The 17,841-nt window shown below is 41.0% G+C and overlaps 1 protein-coding gene across 2 annotated transcripts in view; it reads left to right on the top strand.

The window, feature by feature from the left end:
* Positions 1-17,841, top strand: part of CTIF (cap binding complex dependent translation initiation factor) — a 363,068-nt gene that overhangs the window by 198,226 nt on the left and 147,001 nt on the right. Inside the window, exon 6 of one of the 2 annotated variants that reach the window (XM_044664825.1) lies at positions 14,410-14,878. In XM_044664825.1, coding sequence (XP_044520760.1) covers positions 14,410-14,878 — 469 coding nt within the window. Of the gene's footprint in view, positions 1-14,409; positions 14,885-17,841 lie in introns of both variants that reach the window. The other variant, XM_044664818.1, reaches the window with a different exon arrangement.

Here is a 17,841-nt window from a genome sequence, read left to right as displayed (position 1 = left end):
TATTTAAGTGCATATGTTGTGCTAATTTGCCATCTTCACTCACCATCACCTTGTATGAGTCTATACTGCCTTATGATGTGGTTCATGTGTGTTCTTTATGGCACAATGATAACCTGTCATTAATATAACACAGTATTTTCAGCCCTTCATAGTAGTGTTGTGGGAAAGACCCTGGCCTGGAAGTCAGGAAAGTTTCTTGATGGTGTCTCTACCCCTCCTTCATTTCCTAACTCTGGGCAAGTCTCTTTCCCTTCTTTTGTTTCCTCATCTCCAAATGAAGGAGTTAAAGCAGATGATCCTTAAGGCCCTTTCCAATTCTAACAGTCTGAATCTTGGACATAAAGGCCATCCCAGGCTTTCTTCCCTTTCACTAACCTTTGAAATTAATCTTCTTATTTCCATCTCTTGTTTCCTGATCCTACTCTGGTTTTGATCCCTGCAACTTTTAACCAGCAGTTCTTGGTCTCTGGTCCTGATTGTCTGCTTAGCCAATGATTCCTTACCTCTTCACTCTGGGACTTTAATTGACCTCCAGCCTTGGCTTAGTTTTTGCCACCAGATCTGTTAACTCAATGAGTTCTCTTCTAACTTTTGTCTTTATTCAGACAAACACCTATTGGGCTCATTCTCTCACCAATGAGTCTGATTATATATAGGCTGAAAGGCAAATCTATGATGAATAATAACATAATCCTCTTAGCATCTTCAAATGTCATTTATCAAATTGTTGTTGGGTCATTTTTTTACAGTCATGTCCAACTCTTCATGCCCCCATTTGGGGTTTTCTTGTTAATATCCTAGAGTGTTTTGCCATTTTCCTCATTCAGTTCATTTTACAGATGAAGAAACTGAGACAAATAGGGTTAAGTGACTTGCCCAGGGTCACACAGCTAATAAATGTCTGAGGCCAGATCTGAACTCAGGAAGATTAATCTTTCTGGCTTCAGATCTGCTGTTCTATCCACTACACTGCCCAGTTGCCCCATTTATCAAACACGTGCTCTATAAAAGAAAGAATCTGATAGTCCTTGCCTTTTAGGAACTTGGGATAATATTATTATAATAGTATGCATAATATAACATAATACTGTTATAATAGTTTACATTATATATTACAATAATGATCACAATATGTATAAAATATAATTTTGCCATTCTCTAGAATTTTTCAATTTAGTATTTATTTTGAGATATGGAAGACATTGGCACAGGACTGTCCAGCATGGCATGCCTGCTTCAAAGAAGGGGCTGTGTCCTATGGGCAAAGCAGAATTGTAGCAGCCCAAAGAAATGTGAGATAAACAAATTTAGAGACATCTGATTTCCAAATTTTGATGTTGGCTATTTGTGCCCAACCTGTGGTAGAGCCTTCTGAGCTCATGTTGGTCTTATCAGCCACAGTTGGACACACTGGACATTGACCCTGATGTCATTTTGATCCTCTTTAAGTATGAAGGGCAACCACTGACCAACCATTTGTAAAATGCTTTTCTCACCATGATCCTGTAAGATAGTATGAGTATTATATCTCCTTTTTCAATAGAGGATGAAACAGTTCAGTGAGGTTAAGGGACTTTCTCAAGGTCACACAATTAACACAACTCAAATCTAGATCTTCTGACTTTAAAATACTTTGCTATTCTGTTATGCAAAATAATTGTATTTGCCTTTGAATTGATGGACTCTAGGGGAATTCTCTAAGAACTCTGCAGATTATTATCTAAAGTCTAGAGACCACCTGTTAAATCCAGTTACCAACCATTGAAAAATATTTGTGAGCTACCATTTCCCAATGTTCGGCACATCAAGCCTAAGAATTATTTTTTTTTTACTGTGGGTAGTGTTTCCACTGTGAACAGACCTGCTCTTTAAGCATATCTTTAGTTGGTCCTCTGAAGAAAAAAAAATCACCCTGACCCTTTATAAGATTCCTTGGCATTCCCTAACAGATGCATCTCTATGTCAACCTTGGCTGCCTCAGCTCCCTGATCTAACCATCCATCAAACTACTTAAGACATGACTAGACTGGGAAACAGGAGGCATGCTTTCTATCTGGACCTCTGCCATGGATTAGCTGTGTGAACATAGACAAGATGACTTCATTCCTTTGTGCCTCAGTTTCTGATACTGTCAAATGAAAAAGTTGGACTAGAAAATCTCCAAGTTCCTTTCCACCTCTAACATTCTATGACCACCATCCCTAGCTCAGCTTTTGTTTTGGCACTGTAATATTTTGAGATGGCAAGTGTTGGAGAACACAGTGTTCCCTGAATAGTTTTATGTAGGCCGATTTGGAAACACCTAGATTGTAATAATAAGCAGTCATAATTTTCCTTTAAGTCAAGGAACAAGAACATGCATATTTTTTCAAACCACTCACCCTAGGAATTTTGCTTTCTAAAATTCTTAAACATACCTACAAATTATGTGGGAAAGTGACCCACAATGAGGAAGCCACAATAAGTGGATGATGCTGAGGACAGCTGGTATCAATGATTATGAAATAGAAAATTAATGGAGGGATGTTTTTCAACATTTGGACCGCCATTAAAATTATTTTGAAACAAAATCCAAAGCAAAAATCCCACTTCTTTCCCCCAAATAAAGCATAACAACATTTGTCTGTCTCTAAGAACCCTTGACTTCTGTCTGTCTTTGGGTCCAGATGAAATAACTTCTAATTTCACAAATTCAAGAAAAATGAGCAAATAAAATGAGTAATGAAAAACTGTATGTATAGATTTCTATTCTTTAAGATGAATTTGGGGGAGTGAGGAACTAGGTGCCACAGTGGATAGAGTGCCAGGCCTGCAGTTAGGAGGGCCTAGGCTCAAATCTGGCCAGTGATTGCTTTGTTGTATGGAACTCCCAGCATGTAAACTCCTTCTGATGCAGATGGACAACCGCTCTACAACCTATAGTAAAGAATTGCTTGAGGGCATACAAAACGTGATTTGCCAATATGTATCCAAGTAGAACTTGAACCTAGGTCTTCCTGACTCCAAGACCAGCTCTCTATACCCTTTGCCACTTACAGTACAAATGGAATTTATTTTATTTCCCAATATGTCCCTCCAGAAGAAAAAGGCTTTCCCATAATGAGACCATATAATGAACAAGAAGGGTGGCAGAGTTTTTAGTTTGAGATGGTTTGGTGGGTTGAGGTTTTGGGAGGACTTCTTTTGCCTTGAAATTTTATAAAAATAAGTGTTTAATGTGTCTCTGAAACCTGAATTCAAGGATCTGAGACTAAACACAGATTCCTTCCATGGCCATTAGAGATGATGGCTACCCTCTCTCCACCCAGCCAAGTTTAAAACCCACAGTCCCTATAGTGAGCAGCCAGTTGGCCTCAGAAAGTCGTTATCAATGAAATCCAGGGCTGGGGAATACGGTTCTGATGAGCAGTTGGATTTGGCAGGCAGACTCAGACACTGACTAGTTGCCGACCATTGAAAAATATTTGTGAGTGGCCACTTTCTCATGCTCAGCCCCCTAAGCCTAGGAGCTTCTGTGTGATCTGTTGGATAGTTCTGAGCCTGGGTTCAGGGGAAATGGGCTGAGAAGGAGGAGAAGAAGAGGAAAAACTAATCCTTCAACCCTAAAAACTGTTCTAATACTTAAGGCACTGACCATTCCTTCTGCCAAACAAGGAGCTGGAGCAGCCTAATACAATTATTAAAGCTACCAGTTCTTTGGATACCCATTTCACCACTGTTCTTTGCCTTAAAAGCTGATGCTACTAAAACTGAGCACAAGTGGAGCTCAAAGAATCAGCAAATGTCCCACCATCCTTTCCATACTGTAGGTATAGATACCCGTTGGTTCCATTCAGTAAACATTAAATACCTGCTGTGTGCCAAGCACCGTGCTAAGCAATTGCTACTGGCAGGCCATAGTAGCTCCATTCACAGGTACCCCTGGCTCAGCAAGTTTGGGGAATAATATAATATGGTAGAAAAAGCCCTGCTCTCAGGAGCAGAAGACCTAGTTTCAAGCCACCCCTATACACATAATGATTAGCTTTGTGACCACAGGCAAGTCATTTAGCCAGAGCATCTGCAAAAATGAAAACAGGGCAGGGCAGCTAGGTGACTCAGGCCTGGAGACAGGAGGTCCTGGGTTTGGATCTGACCTCGGACACTTCCTAGCTGTGTGACCCCAGGAAAGTCACTTAGCCTCCATGGCCCAGCCCCTACTGCTTTTTTTGCCTTGGAACTGGTACTCAGTATTGATTCTGGGATGGAAGAAACAAAGGTGGTGCCATTTTCCTTTTCTAAGACAGGGCCATATATGTATGACATCCTAAGATATAGAGGTAGAAAGGGCCTTAGTGATCATCTAGGCCCATCACATAATTTTATAAATATAATAATTATTTATTGTTTGTTCTATGCATGCAGTAAGCATTCCTCTTGAAATTGGAAGAAATATAAATCTTGGAAAAGATTCAATCTCTTTTCTCATGAAGTTTATAGTTTAATAAGAGAATGATACAAACACAGATCATTATGATGCACCATATTACATGATTGTGTTGGAATTTTACAGAGCAAAGTGTTATATAAGGTCAGAGGGAGAAGGCCTTTACCAGCCAGGGCAATCAGGGAAGGACCTCTGGGAGGAAGGCTTTCAAGAATATGAATTAGACAGGAAAGAGATTAAGGGGCAGGTAAGAATAATCATTTCTTAAATACCTACTGTATTACAGATACCGTGTGAAGTACTCTACAAATATTATTTCATCTGATCCTTATATTAACCCTGGGAAAGAGGTGCTATTATTCCATTTTGCAGTTGAAGAAATTGAAAAAGATACAGGTTAAGGAGCTTAACCCAAGTCACACCACTAGTAAATATCTGAGGCTAGATTTGAACTCAAGTCTTCCTGATTCTGGACCCAGAATTCTAACCACTGTACCATCTAGCTTTCTTAATGGTGAGGACATTCCAGAAATAGGGAAAAGAGTTTTTAAGGCATTTGGAATCATGAGGCCACAATTTGTGTTTTGGTGACACCGAGTTACTTCAGTTTGTGTACATGGAGGGAAGTAATATGAAATAGTATTGGAAAAGTTGGCTGGAACAAAGGTCATGGAGGGTCATGAATGCCAGACAAAAGAAAATGAACTTACATCAGTAAGCAACGGGGAGCCACTGAAGATTTCCAAGCAGTTAGACAAGTGGCACAACCTGAAGTGGTTGGAGCACCAGATCAGGAGTCAGGAAGACCTGAATTCAAATTCAGCCTCAGATAGTTACCAAATTGTGTGATGTTGAGCAAGTCGCTTAACTTTTCTCCACGTCACTTTTCTCATCTGTAAAATGGGAATAAAACAGCCTTCTCCCAAGGTAGTTGTAAGGATAAAGTGAGATAGTATTTGTAAAGTACTATATGTTATTTTTATCACTTGGTCGTTTTTCAGTCACATTCAACTCTTTGTTGACCCCATTTGAAGTTTCCTTGGCAAAGATACTGGACTGGTTTGCCATTTCCTTCTTTGGCTCATTTTACAGATGAAGAAACTAAAGCAAACAGGGTTAAATGATTTGCTCAAGTTCACCTAGCTATTAAGAGTCTATAGTCAGATTGTATAAAAAAATTAAGCCATTCCCCAATTGAAAAATGGGCAAGAGACATGAATAGGCAATTTTCAGGTAAAGAAATCAAAAATATCAATAAGCACATGAGAAAGTGTTCTAAATCTCTAATAATTAGAGAAATGCAAATCAAAACAACTCTGAGGTATCACCTCATACCTAGCAGATTGGCTAAAATGAAAGAAGGGGAGAGTAATGAATGTTGGAGGGGATGTGGCAAAATCGGGACATTAATGCATTGCTGGTGGAGTTGTGAACTGATCCAGCCATTCTGGCTGGCAATTTGGAATCATGCTCAAAGGGCTATAAAAGAATGCCTGCCCTTTGATCCAGCCATACCATTGCTGGGTTTGTACCCCAAACAGATCATAGATAAACAGACTTGTACGAAAATATTTATAGCTGTGCTTTTTGTGGTGGCGAAGAATTGGAAAGGGAGGGTATGTCCTTCAATTGGGGAATGGCTGAACAAACTGTGGTATATGCGGGTGATGGAATATTATTGTGCTAAAAGGAATAATAAACTGGAGGAGTTCCAGGCGAACTGGAGAGACCTCAAAGAACTGATGCAGAGCGAAAGGAGCAGAGCCAGAAGAACATTGTACACAGAGACTGATATACTATGGTAAAATCGAATGTAATGGACCTCTGTACTAGCAGCAATGCAATGACATAAGACAGCTCTGAGGGATTTATGGTAAAGATGTTACCCACATTCAGAGGAAGGACTGCAGGAGAGGAAACATATAAGAAAAACAACTGCTTGAACGCATGGGTCGGGGTGGACATGATTGAGGATGTGGACTCGAAACTACCACTCCAATGCAACTAACAACAATATGGAAATAGGCCCTGAACAAGGACACTTGTTACAACCAGTGGAAATGTGCGTCGGCCATGGGTTGGGGGAGAGCGGGGGGTTAAGGGGAAAGTAGGGGCATAAAGTATGTAAACAGGTTAAAAATGAATATTAATAAATGTTTTTTAAAAAAAGAGTCTATAGTCAGGTTTGAACGGAGAAAGATTAGTCTTCTTGACTCCTGGCCTGATGTTTTATCTACTATCACACCTAGCTGCCCAAAATCATTCTATAAATGCTAGTTATTTGTATCAGAAAGTTTATTATGGCAGTAGCTTGAAGAGGCAATACATAAAAGTGGTAAGACATGAAAAAAGGCTATTATAATGGTCTAGACAGTTAGCAGTGGTGACAGTAGTCATCAAGAAAAGGAAACAAATTCTAGAGATATTGCAGAGATTCAATCAGCAGGAACTGGTAACAGATTGCATATCAAAGTCCAGAGAGAAGGATGAGTCAGAAATAAACACTAAGGTTACCAGCATGGGAGCCTGGATGAATGATGCTACCGCAGACAAACATAGTGATGTCAGAAAGAAAAGCCAGTTTAAGGGGAAAAGTAATGAGCCTGGTTTGGGGCATGTTGACTTTGAAGTCAACAGAACATCCAGATGAGTGCACTCAGTCACAGGTGCAGGTCTGGGAAGAGAGATCAGGATGGGAGATATTATCTGCCTTGTGATGATAGGGGAAGCCAAGGTAGGTAGTAAATGAGATTGCTAAGGCAAAGGGCAGCTATGGACCAATCCTGTGGACACATGAGCATTCCTGGAAAACACTCATCTTAAGGAGTTGGAGAAAGGAGGAGAAACCATTAGGGAAATCAAAAAATGGAGATTAGATAGATAGAAGGAGAACAGAAAAGTATGTTATCTCTGAGGCAGAGGGATGAGAGAGTATCTTGTAGGAAAGGATAGAATCAGGTATCATAAGCTTCAGAAATGTCAGGGAAGATAAGGGTTGAAAAAGGACTAGTGATGAGGAAGTCATTCCGTTTCAGTAAAATGGTAAGGGCAAGAGACAGAATGTAAAGGGTTGAGGAGAATGGGTTTTAAAATCCCATCAAAAATAAATCTAATTAAGAAAATTAGCAATAGAGGGAAAGATGTAACAGTATCTGGATGGCATGGTTAAGTCACAGAAAGATATCAGGGGCAAAGATGTTTGGATACAGGGGATCAGAAGTCAGGTCCAAGGAGACTTGAGCATAGAATCATGCTTCTAGAGCTAGAAGAGACCTCAAGAAGCTTTCTAATCCAACCTCTCATTGTACAGATGAGTGTATCCAAAGTTACATTCATGGTGAAAGCACATATTTGTAGACAGATGGGAAGCATCCAGAGATAAGGGAGTGACTAAAGATAATAAGAAGGGGGCAGATTACTGTTATGATCGAGGACCCTTGAGAATCTGGGAGGGAATAGGAAGGGTGGTAGTTCATGACCAGCAAATGAAGTTTCTAAGTTCCCTATTGTAGAGGTAATGTAGCTTTGAAAAGTGGTGAGGGCTAAGGTTTGACCACATTGGCATGTGGCTTAAGTGGGTTAGAGAAGGTTATTTTTAGAGTTAATGATATTGAAGAATTGTGGTCAGTTTATCAGACAGGTTGGCATCATAAATATTGACATTCCTGATGGTGAAGGCATGAGATAGAGTAAAGACTGTTGGCTAGGTACTGAAATCATTTAAAATATTGTGAGATGGATTAATGAATGATAACCAGAATGGGGAGAAAGTGGCACAAATAGGGTATTTGTAGTCCATATGGATCTTAAAAAAAAGGAAAGTTATGGATAAATGATGGTGTAAAGGCCTGGTTCTGAAGCATCAGAGGAAAGCAAGAATTATCTCCTCTTCTATCCTCCTGACATGGAAGGACTGTACACGAGTGTAGAAAACCCCAAAGGGAGAACTAGGCACCCATGAAAGTGAGAAAGTAGAGGAAAAGTCTGAGGACTTAAGGTCATCTGTTGGCAATAGAATAAGAGTTCCAGAGGGTATGGTAGAATGAGCTAAGCAATTGGTAAACCAGGCTGAAAAAGAAACAGGGAGGAAAAAGAGGTGATTCGAAGGATGAGAGCTCAACAGGGGCTAATGTGGGCATACACTTAATTCTCCCACTTAAGGCAATGGAAGTACATGACCAAGAGTGCAGAACCAGTTCAATGAAAAACAAATTAGTGTAGCATACTCCTTTAGTGAAAAACTAAAGGAATTTAGCAGCAGCACTACTACCACCACTCAGTTCCACACAGAAATTGGATTTTGTTGGGGGGGGGGGTGTTTAAACCCTTACTTTCTGCCTTAGTAATATTCTAAGGCAGAAGGGCAAGGGGCAGGCAAATGATGTTAAGTGACTTGCCCAGGGTCACACTGCTAGGGTGTGGGAAGTAAGATTTGAACCTAGGTCCTCCTGACTCTAGGCCTGGCATTCTATCCAGTGTGCCACCCAGCTGTTCCACCCCAACATAGAATTTAGATCATCAGTATGTTCTTTCACAAGACATGCTTTTCTCCTTGAGTGAAGAAATTGGACTGGACTCTACATAGGGGAATTGGGAAAGGTTTTTTCCCTTGAAATTAGTTTGGATATCTCTTGTTTCTTGATTGAGAGATCTGGTCTCAGGGTCAAGCTAGATAGCACAGTGGATAGAGCACCACGCCTGAAGATGGGAGGACCTAGGTTTACAACTGGCCTCAGACACTTCCTGTGTGACATTTAATGCCAATTATTACCTAGCCTTTACAGCTCTTCTTTCTTAGAATTGATACTAAAACTGAAGGCAAGGGTGTGGTTTTTTTTTGTTTTGTTTTGTTTTGTTTTGTTTTGTTTTGTTTTTTTTTAACCCTTGTATTTCGGTGTATTGTCTCATAGGTAGAAGATTGGAAAGGGTGGGCAATGGGGGTCAAGTGACTTGCCCAGGGTCACACAGCTGGGAAGTGGCTGAGGCCGGGTTTGAACCTAGGACCTCCTGTCTCTAGGCCTGACTCTCACTCCACTGAGCTACCCAGCTGCCCCCTGTTTTGTTTTTTAAGGAAAAGAAAAGAGAGATCTGGTCTGAAGAAAAAGAGATTAAATTTCTTGCTCAGGGTCACCAAAGTAATGAGTAACAAAACTAAAATTCAAACCTAGTTCTTCTTGCTCCAAAAGAGCATTGATTCTTTTTCCTACACCACATTAACTGCATTTCCAACTCTAAGAGTTTTCGGTCCATATTCTATTGAAAATTATGTGTTTATAGGCAGTGAGTTTGAAGAACTTTGTTTTCAAAATCCAAATGTCCTTTTCTCAATCTTCATTCTCCCAGACCTCTCTGCAGCCTTTTATAATATTAATCACTCTCTGCCACCCCCTCCTAACTTCCCTGTTACTGTAGAGGAAAATATCATCCTCCTTAGTTCTCACATTTACAATCTAGGAGTCATCCTGGATTCTTCACTCTCTCTCTCTCCTCTTCCCCACTCCCCCATCTCCAAGATGTTGTAAAAGTCTGTATATTGTTTATCTACACTATCTCTCAAATACTCTCCTTTCTCTCCTCTGACACTGTTCCCATTCTAGTGCAAGCCCTCATATCTTCATGCCTGGACTATTGCAACAGCCTACTTGTGGTCCTATCTGCCTCAAGTCTCTCCCTACTCTAATCTTTCCTCCATTCAGTCAATGAAGTAATTTCCTAAAGCACAAGTCTAATTATGAGACACACACAATCAACCCTGGTGGTTCCCTGTTGCCTTCAAAAACAAATCCAAAATGCTCTATTTAGCTTTCAGAGCCCTTTGTGACCTAGTCCCTCCTACCTACACATACTCTTCAGTACAGTGGCACTGGCCTCCCAGCTGTTCCTATGAACAAGACAGTCCATCTCTAGAACCTAGGCATTTTCTCTGACTATCTCTCATGCCTGGAATGCTCTCCTTCATTAGTACCATCAGTTGATTTCCCTGGCATCCTTTAAGTCCCACCTAAAATCATACCTCCTACAGGAAGCCTTCCCCAACCTCTCTTAACTATAGTGCCTTCCCTCTGTTCACCATAGAGCTTATTTATAAGTACATATTTGTTTGCATGTTATCTCTCCATTAGATTGTGAGTTTCCTAAGATTATAGACTTTTTACCTCTTTTTCTATCTCCATTGCTTAGCACGGTGCCTGACACTATATAATTGCTTGTTCCTTTCCTCTTCCCCCAGTATTTCTTAGAAATAAAACTTTTATTATCTTTTATTTTAGGAGTGTATTCAGCCATTCATAGAATGAATCATTTCACATCACAATAGTATTAAAAAACTATTAGCCATACATTACTCTGAGGTTAAAGAAGAATTGGGCACACAGCAATGCCATAATTATTTATTTAGATGAGGAAAATCCGTCTTAGACATAGTAACTCAGGAAAGACAAGCCAAAAGCCCCTGCTTTGTATAAAACTGTTTGATTCTTCTCTGAGTAAAAAACAAAAATCCCATTGCTTTTGTATATTTCAGTAGAGAACTAGTTGGTCAGTCAACACCGTACTTGTATGTTCTAGGCACTGTGCTGAGCGTTGGGGATGCATAGAAAAGCAAAGTTACTAATGATCTCTTAATTGACAAATATAATGAATGTTTCTGAATCTTAATCCCTCTTAACCTCTGTGCAGCCTTTGACACTGTCAATTAATTCCCTTCTTCTTAAAAAAAAAACTCCCCAAGTTTTCTTTGCTGGTTCTTCTCCTATCTATGTGACCACTCCTCAGTGTCTTTTGCTGGATCTTTATCCATGCCACACTCACTAACCATGGCTCTCCCCCAAGACTCTGTACTGGGTCCTCATCTTTTCTCCTTATATACTATTTGGCTTAGTGATCTCATCAGCTCCAACGAATTTAGTTCTCACCCCTATGCTGAAGATTTCCAGTTCTACTTATCTAGGCTTAGCCTGTCCTAACTTCTTGTCTCATATCACCAACTTTCTTATTGGACATCTCAAAGTGGATGTCCCATAGACATCTTAAGCTCAGTGTATATTCAAAACTTAACTCATGTTTTCCCCCAACCCTTCCCCTCTTCCTAGTTTTTCTATTGCCATTGAATATACCACCATCTTCCCAGGCAACCAGGCTCATATCTAGGTTAATTTTTGACTTGTCCTCCTACCTGCTCAAAAACCAGTCAGTTGCTAAGATCTGTCATTTATTCCTTTGTAACACGGCCAGCACCATATGCCAACCCATGTATCACTAGCCATCAGATTTATCTTCCTAAAGTACAGGTCTGACCATATGTTGTGGTGGTTGTTCAGTTGTATCTGACTCTCTGTGATCCCATTTGGGGTTTTCTTGGCAAAGATACTGGTCTTTTCTCAATCTCCAAATGGGGTCAATGGGGTCATGAACAATCAGATATAACTGAAATGACTTGAACAACAATAGCAACTGGGGAGTAGGAAGGGCCTCCTGTAGAAGTTAGAACTTGAACTGAGTCTTGAAGGAATCCAGGGAAACCAAGAGAACAGGGGTGATGAGGCAGAACATTACAGGTATAGAGTAGGTTCAGTGCAAAGGAACAGAGATGAGAAATGGATTGTCATATTTGAAAAAACGTGTATCTAAGACTGGAAGGGACTTTCAAAGTCATTCATCTTAATTCTTTCATTTTATTGATGAGGCCCTAAAAGTCTCACAGATTCCTTTAGGGGTCACACTTTGGTAGAAGAGCAATTTAATTGATTAATACAATTTGGTTAATATTTATCTAGCTATCTTCAACCCTTCACTAGAATCCTGGTGCTTGAGAAATGCCCTAACCATTTCTGCCAAAATGGATAGGCAGCTTTGGGAGTCAGCAGAACCTCTGTGCCAGACTGCATTTAAAAAAAAAAAAAAAAAAGATCTTCTGCCTACCAACCATTATAAATGACCTCCTCCTACCTTCTGGGTAGAAATGTTGAAAATCCCTCTGAATCCCTTGAGGATAAAACTAGAGCAAAGCTGAGCTGAGGCCAGGTGATAAAGATTGGAAGATTCAGGAAGCACTGGTCAGCCATCCTTATGGGCACTGTGCTGGTAAGTTGCTGTAGGCACTAGAAAAATTCTAAATAAAGATGACCAAAGTGGCAAGGAATCAAGAGTTATTTGCCAGGGAATTTCCCTCTTTCCAATCTGGGCTTAAAAATAGCTTACTGAGAAACAGCAAAAAAAGTAGAAATGGGGGAAATAGGAGATTGGTGATTAACACAAATTTTAAAAATGAAAGGAAGCCTGCTCTGTTCATTATACTTCCATTAAGATTTCATTGGTTGTTGTTTTTTTTGATGACCATATTATATCACTCATTTATATGGTTTATGCAGTCCACTTAATCCTCCAATTTTATTTCATATGAACTACTACCTCACTATTTACCACCATCCTAAATTTCAGGCTTGATTTTTTTAAGCCAAGTGTAGAAATTAATATTTTATCTCTCTAAAATTCATTTTTTATAACAAGCCTATTGAGATCTTTTTGGATTCTTATTCTGCCAGATAACATGTTCTGCTCTTCCAGCTCTATGTTATCTTCTGCTATGATAAACTTACAGGTGTGGACTGTCTTTCCAAGTCACTGATAAAAGGTTGAACAGAAGAATAGAGCAAAGGATAGGGTCCTGGGGCACTCCTCTTTAACACTCCCTCCATTTGTTTGGTATCAATAAATACATTAATCACCACACCTCATGTCTGACCATTCAAGCATTTCCAAGTTTACCTGACTCTACAACCATCCAGTTTACACCTTTCCAACTAGACCAAGAGAATGTCATAGGAAACTTTGTCAGAAGTCTTTCTGAAATGCAGGTAGACTGTATCTATGGAATTCCCTTGATCTGTCAGTCTGGAAACCCTGTCAGAAAGAGAAATGAGGCCAGTCCATCATGGCTTGCTCTCAATGAGCACAAGCTAATTCTTCACAGTGGCTTTCCCTTACACTTACAAATCATTTAATACTGATTTGAGGCATTTGATTAATCCCTCAGAAATTGGAGTAAAACCTTTATATCCATCCAACTTGTTCCAACTTTTTCCAGAACAGGACATTTGCCCATTCCTAGTACTCCAGCACCTCTGTCTCGCTCCATGTTTCTTCCAATTCCACTATTTGCAGCTTAGCAGTTTCACTGACCACTTCTTTAGTACATCTGAGCTAGTGACTGTTGATTCATTGAGGACAGCCAGGAGCACTTGGACCATCTCATCCTCGATTTTCTTGGGGACAGTAATAATGTGCTGTCCTACCCACAATATAAAGCTCTAACCATAGACCAGTTAAAGCCTCAACTTCCTTGGAATGCCACCCCTCCCTACCACTCCACCCCCTGCAGGTCAATTTAGGGAGATATTGCAGGCGCTGAGTTTTGATACCCTTCAGTGAATACTATCTAACAGGGTTGCATGCTGGTAAGGCTAACCCTGCCCCTAGAGTTGTGTATCAAAAATATGGGAGATAGTGCCTGGGGAAGGACAAAGAGGACTCTAAGGGTCACATCTGAGAGACACAATGGAGTTAGCTAATCAGCAGAGCTTACTATGAAGATTCAGTGCCCTTCTCCAAGTATTTATTGAGCACGAGCTATTTGTCTAGCATGTCTAGGTGGCTTTTCACCAGTGATACAAAATTTTAGGCATGGGGAAAGACTAGTGAAGGAGAAATTTTTTTTCAGCAGGAAAAGGCTTCCTAGTCATACCATCTAGATAACCATGTCCCTTTTTCCCTGAGTCCTGGCTCCAGTTTTAAGGTGAAAAATAATCCATTTGAAACAATGCCTAGTGCTTGACTAATCAACAGACTCTGATTGTATATTGACAATTCTCATTCTTTCTCTCTCTCTCTATCTCCCTCTCCCCCTATCCCCTCCATCCTCTTCCTCTTGCCTCTCTCTTCCTCTCTCCTCTCTTTTCTTCCCCTTTCCAATTCGGGTTTTACAGGAGACAGCAAAGGCCGCCAGGTGGGAATAAATCCCAGCAGCACAGTGATCACCAGCCAGGCAGTGCCAAACACAACAGGGACCACCAGAAATCCTACCAGGGGGGCCAGGCACCCCACCCCTCAGGGAGGCCCAACCACCATGGCTATAGCCAGAACAGACGGTGGCACCACAACAACCCAAAACACCCACCCGGCGACAAGGAGGCTGCTACCCATCGCAACAACGCCAAAGAGACAGAGAGCCTGAAGATCGAGGATGCTCCCGTGTGCACCGTGCACATCCCCCTGGACATGCACCGGAACCCCGATGCCTCACCAACAGAGAGGCCACCACCCCAGCAGCCTGGAGGCCTGGAGGTGGAGACCAAACGAAAAGACAGTATTATTAATGATCGGATTGGGGAACGACCCAAAATTAACCTGCTCCAGTCTTCCAAAGACAGGCTGAGGCGAAGACTAAAGGAAAAGGTACCGGTAATTGAATTTTAAATTGTTCTGGGAGGACAGCAGAGAGGTAGGCATTTTCTTTACATGGGTCATGGCATAGGCCAGCCCAAAGACTGCATGCTTCAGAGGGTGGTGGGGACCGTGGCAGGAGGAAGGACAAGGTAAGTAAAGGACAGACGGTTATCAGAAAAGACAGTGATGGCACAGTATCACTCTGGACACACATTTTCTCCAAGCACTCCATTCTGTGCCCCTTGTTTCCCAGGCTCTGAGCCAAGTGGGTCAGTTTGGGAGAGGGAGGCACCTTTGTTCCATGGGCCCTGACACAGGCCAGCCCTGAATAAGAGATGGGGATAGAATGCAAGATGGAGAAGAAACATCATACCATGCCTGAAGGCTTCAGAGAGAGGGAAAGTGAGGGAACTTGTGCCTTTTGCTGTTATCTACTTGTTTGGGGGAAAAACCCTGGAGCTGGATAGGAAGGAGATTGATATTATTACTCAAGGTAAATATCAGTCTAGTCTTTGAATGTCTCCCAGGAGCATCTACAGAGGTCATTTTGGAAGGTAGGTATTCTTTTCTTCTTTAGATTGCTGAGAAGTAGAATAAGGCTAATAAATTCCCAAAGTCCCCATTGCCTTCCCTTTCATTTTTAACCTATTCCACCCTAGTGATGATGTCTAATGTCTTTAGTTAATCTGACTCTGTGTCTATGTCAATCTCAGGCGTGGACTTCAAATGAAGTAATGTGTAACTGCACTTTCAGTCCTTAAAGTGCTACATAAATATGAAATAGTATTATTATTTAACTAAAGAGAAAAAAAGTATCAACTCTCCTTCTTTGTAATCGATGACCTTCCTCTTTGGGGGAAAGGGATAGATGGGTTTGTGCCTTTCAGGGATAAACCTAGACCCCCCATTTTGTCCTTGTTTCACAGACCCTCACATTTTGGTAAGCATCACATCGAGGAAATAGCCTTTAGAGCAGTGGCTCCCAAACTTTTTTGGCCTACTGCCCCCTTTCCAGAAAAAATATTACTTAGTGCCCCCTGGAAATTATGAAACTATTTATTGAACTCAGAAAAGAATGTAATACAAAAAAAAAAAAAAGTGACCATCACCGCCTCCCGGATTGCTGCAGCACCCAGCAGGGGGTGGTGGTGCCCACTTTGGGAATCACTGCTTTAAAGGACTGATTTATTCAAAAACAAAAGTTAGATATCATTCTCTTCCTGCCCCCAAAACATCCAAAAGTCAAAAACAGTGGAGGAATGGGTTCCTGAAGCACCCAGCCTTTTGCCACTTATTAAATTCCTCCCTTGAACTTCTCACAGCATGGTGCACTTAGGTGTGTGTGGGCACAAGATACTTTCTCCCATGCATCTGCTTCAGAAAGTTCATTCCCAACTAGCTAGCTATTGCTACTGTTCATATGTTGCGCTGCTGTCCCAACTCATTGAATTCCACGTGTGGTTCTGTTCATACACATTCACATGAGTCTTGTGTGTTGAAAGCCTGAGTCTCTCCATTGTGGTCTCCCTCTATTTTTCATGACTTCTTGGCACCAGGATAAAATACCGAGGCCCAAGAATCAGGCAGTTGGGAGTATGAGAATGAAATAGAGAGAAGTCCAGAAATGCAGCCTTTGAATGACAGATTCCATAGTGAAATGAAAGCACCTAAACCTAAGCAGCCCTGCATGTTCCTGGCAAGCCCATGGTTCTCCTAGGACTCTATGAAATCAACACACATCCTGGGAGACAAAATCATCTTGTCTTTTCAGGAAAGAAATTCCCTTTTCCCCTTTTCATCTCTCAAAGACCTGGCAGCTTCAAGGAATCTCTTGAAGCCAATGACAATAAGGCTCCAGCTTATCTCAATAGGAAAAAAATTAATCCTCCCCCTAGAGGGGTTTTGAGTCAAATTTCTCATTTTGAGAATTTGAGAATAATTATGAGGAATTGAATAGATGCAGTAGGATGAATAACTTGTATTTTTAATAACTGTGCCCAGTTCTAAAAAGCTCTCTGGGCACTGAATTCTAGCCGGTGTTCTGTTTCCATGAAAACCCCCTCAGTTGTGTTTCTCTAAGGCTGGGCACTGCCAGGCTTCATTTTGGGAATCTCTTGCCTCATGGAATCATGGAACCTCTGGGAGGCATGGCTTCAGAGAGCCACTGCCTCACCCTGAATGTTGTGTGATAGATCGGGTCAAGCACAGCTGATCCTGAGTTTTACCCTACACTCAGCTTCCCAAAGTGAAGTTCAAGGGCTAAAGTAATTTGCCTTGGCTCATGTTAGCAAATGTCAGGGGCAGGTTTTAAACAAAGGTCTTTTTTTATTTCAACTCTGCACTCCATCCATTATAGCACCCTACATCTCAGAAAAGGAGACTAAATAAAACCTAGAGAGTTAGAGGTGAGAAATGATTTGCCCAAGTCACAGAGCTAATTAGTAATTGAGCTAAGACTAGAATCCAGGTATCCAGACTCCCTTGCTTTGTTGCTGGACTTTTTTGCAAGGAAGACCCAGACCATGAAAGCAAACTCCTGAGCCCCCATCCCTATCCCACCTGCCCTGCCAGCTCAGTTTCCCCTGCTGGAAGCAAAGAAAGATAAGTAACCTTGGAAGGAAATTATTTCCAGTCCTACATTTAGACTTGATCCCTTCCTTCTCCACCCAGCCAAGGCTTCTCTAGTAATCCTGAAATATTACTGAGTAACATATTTAGTTTGGGAAATTGGAGAGGGCAAAGCTGTATTTTTCATTCTTTGAAAATTTCACACTTGATAGTCTGTCCCCAGCTCTTGCCAATCCCCCTTTATAGCTGTTGTGTTCCTATCCTCCTGTCTCTATCTCTTAGTAGTCAGGATAACTTAATGTAATAATAATGATAATAATAATAATGACAGCTCATAAATATAGATGATGATGCTTTATATGCAAGGTTTGTGAGGTAGATGGTGCGAGGGTTATTATTACTAC

Source organism: Gracilinanus agilis, chromosome 1 (assembly GCF_016433145.1).
Source record: "Gracilinanus agilis isolate LMUSP501 chromosome 1, AgileGrace, whole genome shotgun sequence".
Lineage (NCBI taxonomy): Eukaryota > Metazoa > Chordata > Mammalia > Didelphimorphia > Didelphidae > Gracilinanus > Gracilinanus agilis.
The sequence above is the reverse complement of the archived record's forward strand: the minus strand, read 5'-3'. Positions and strand labels throughout refer to the sequence as shown.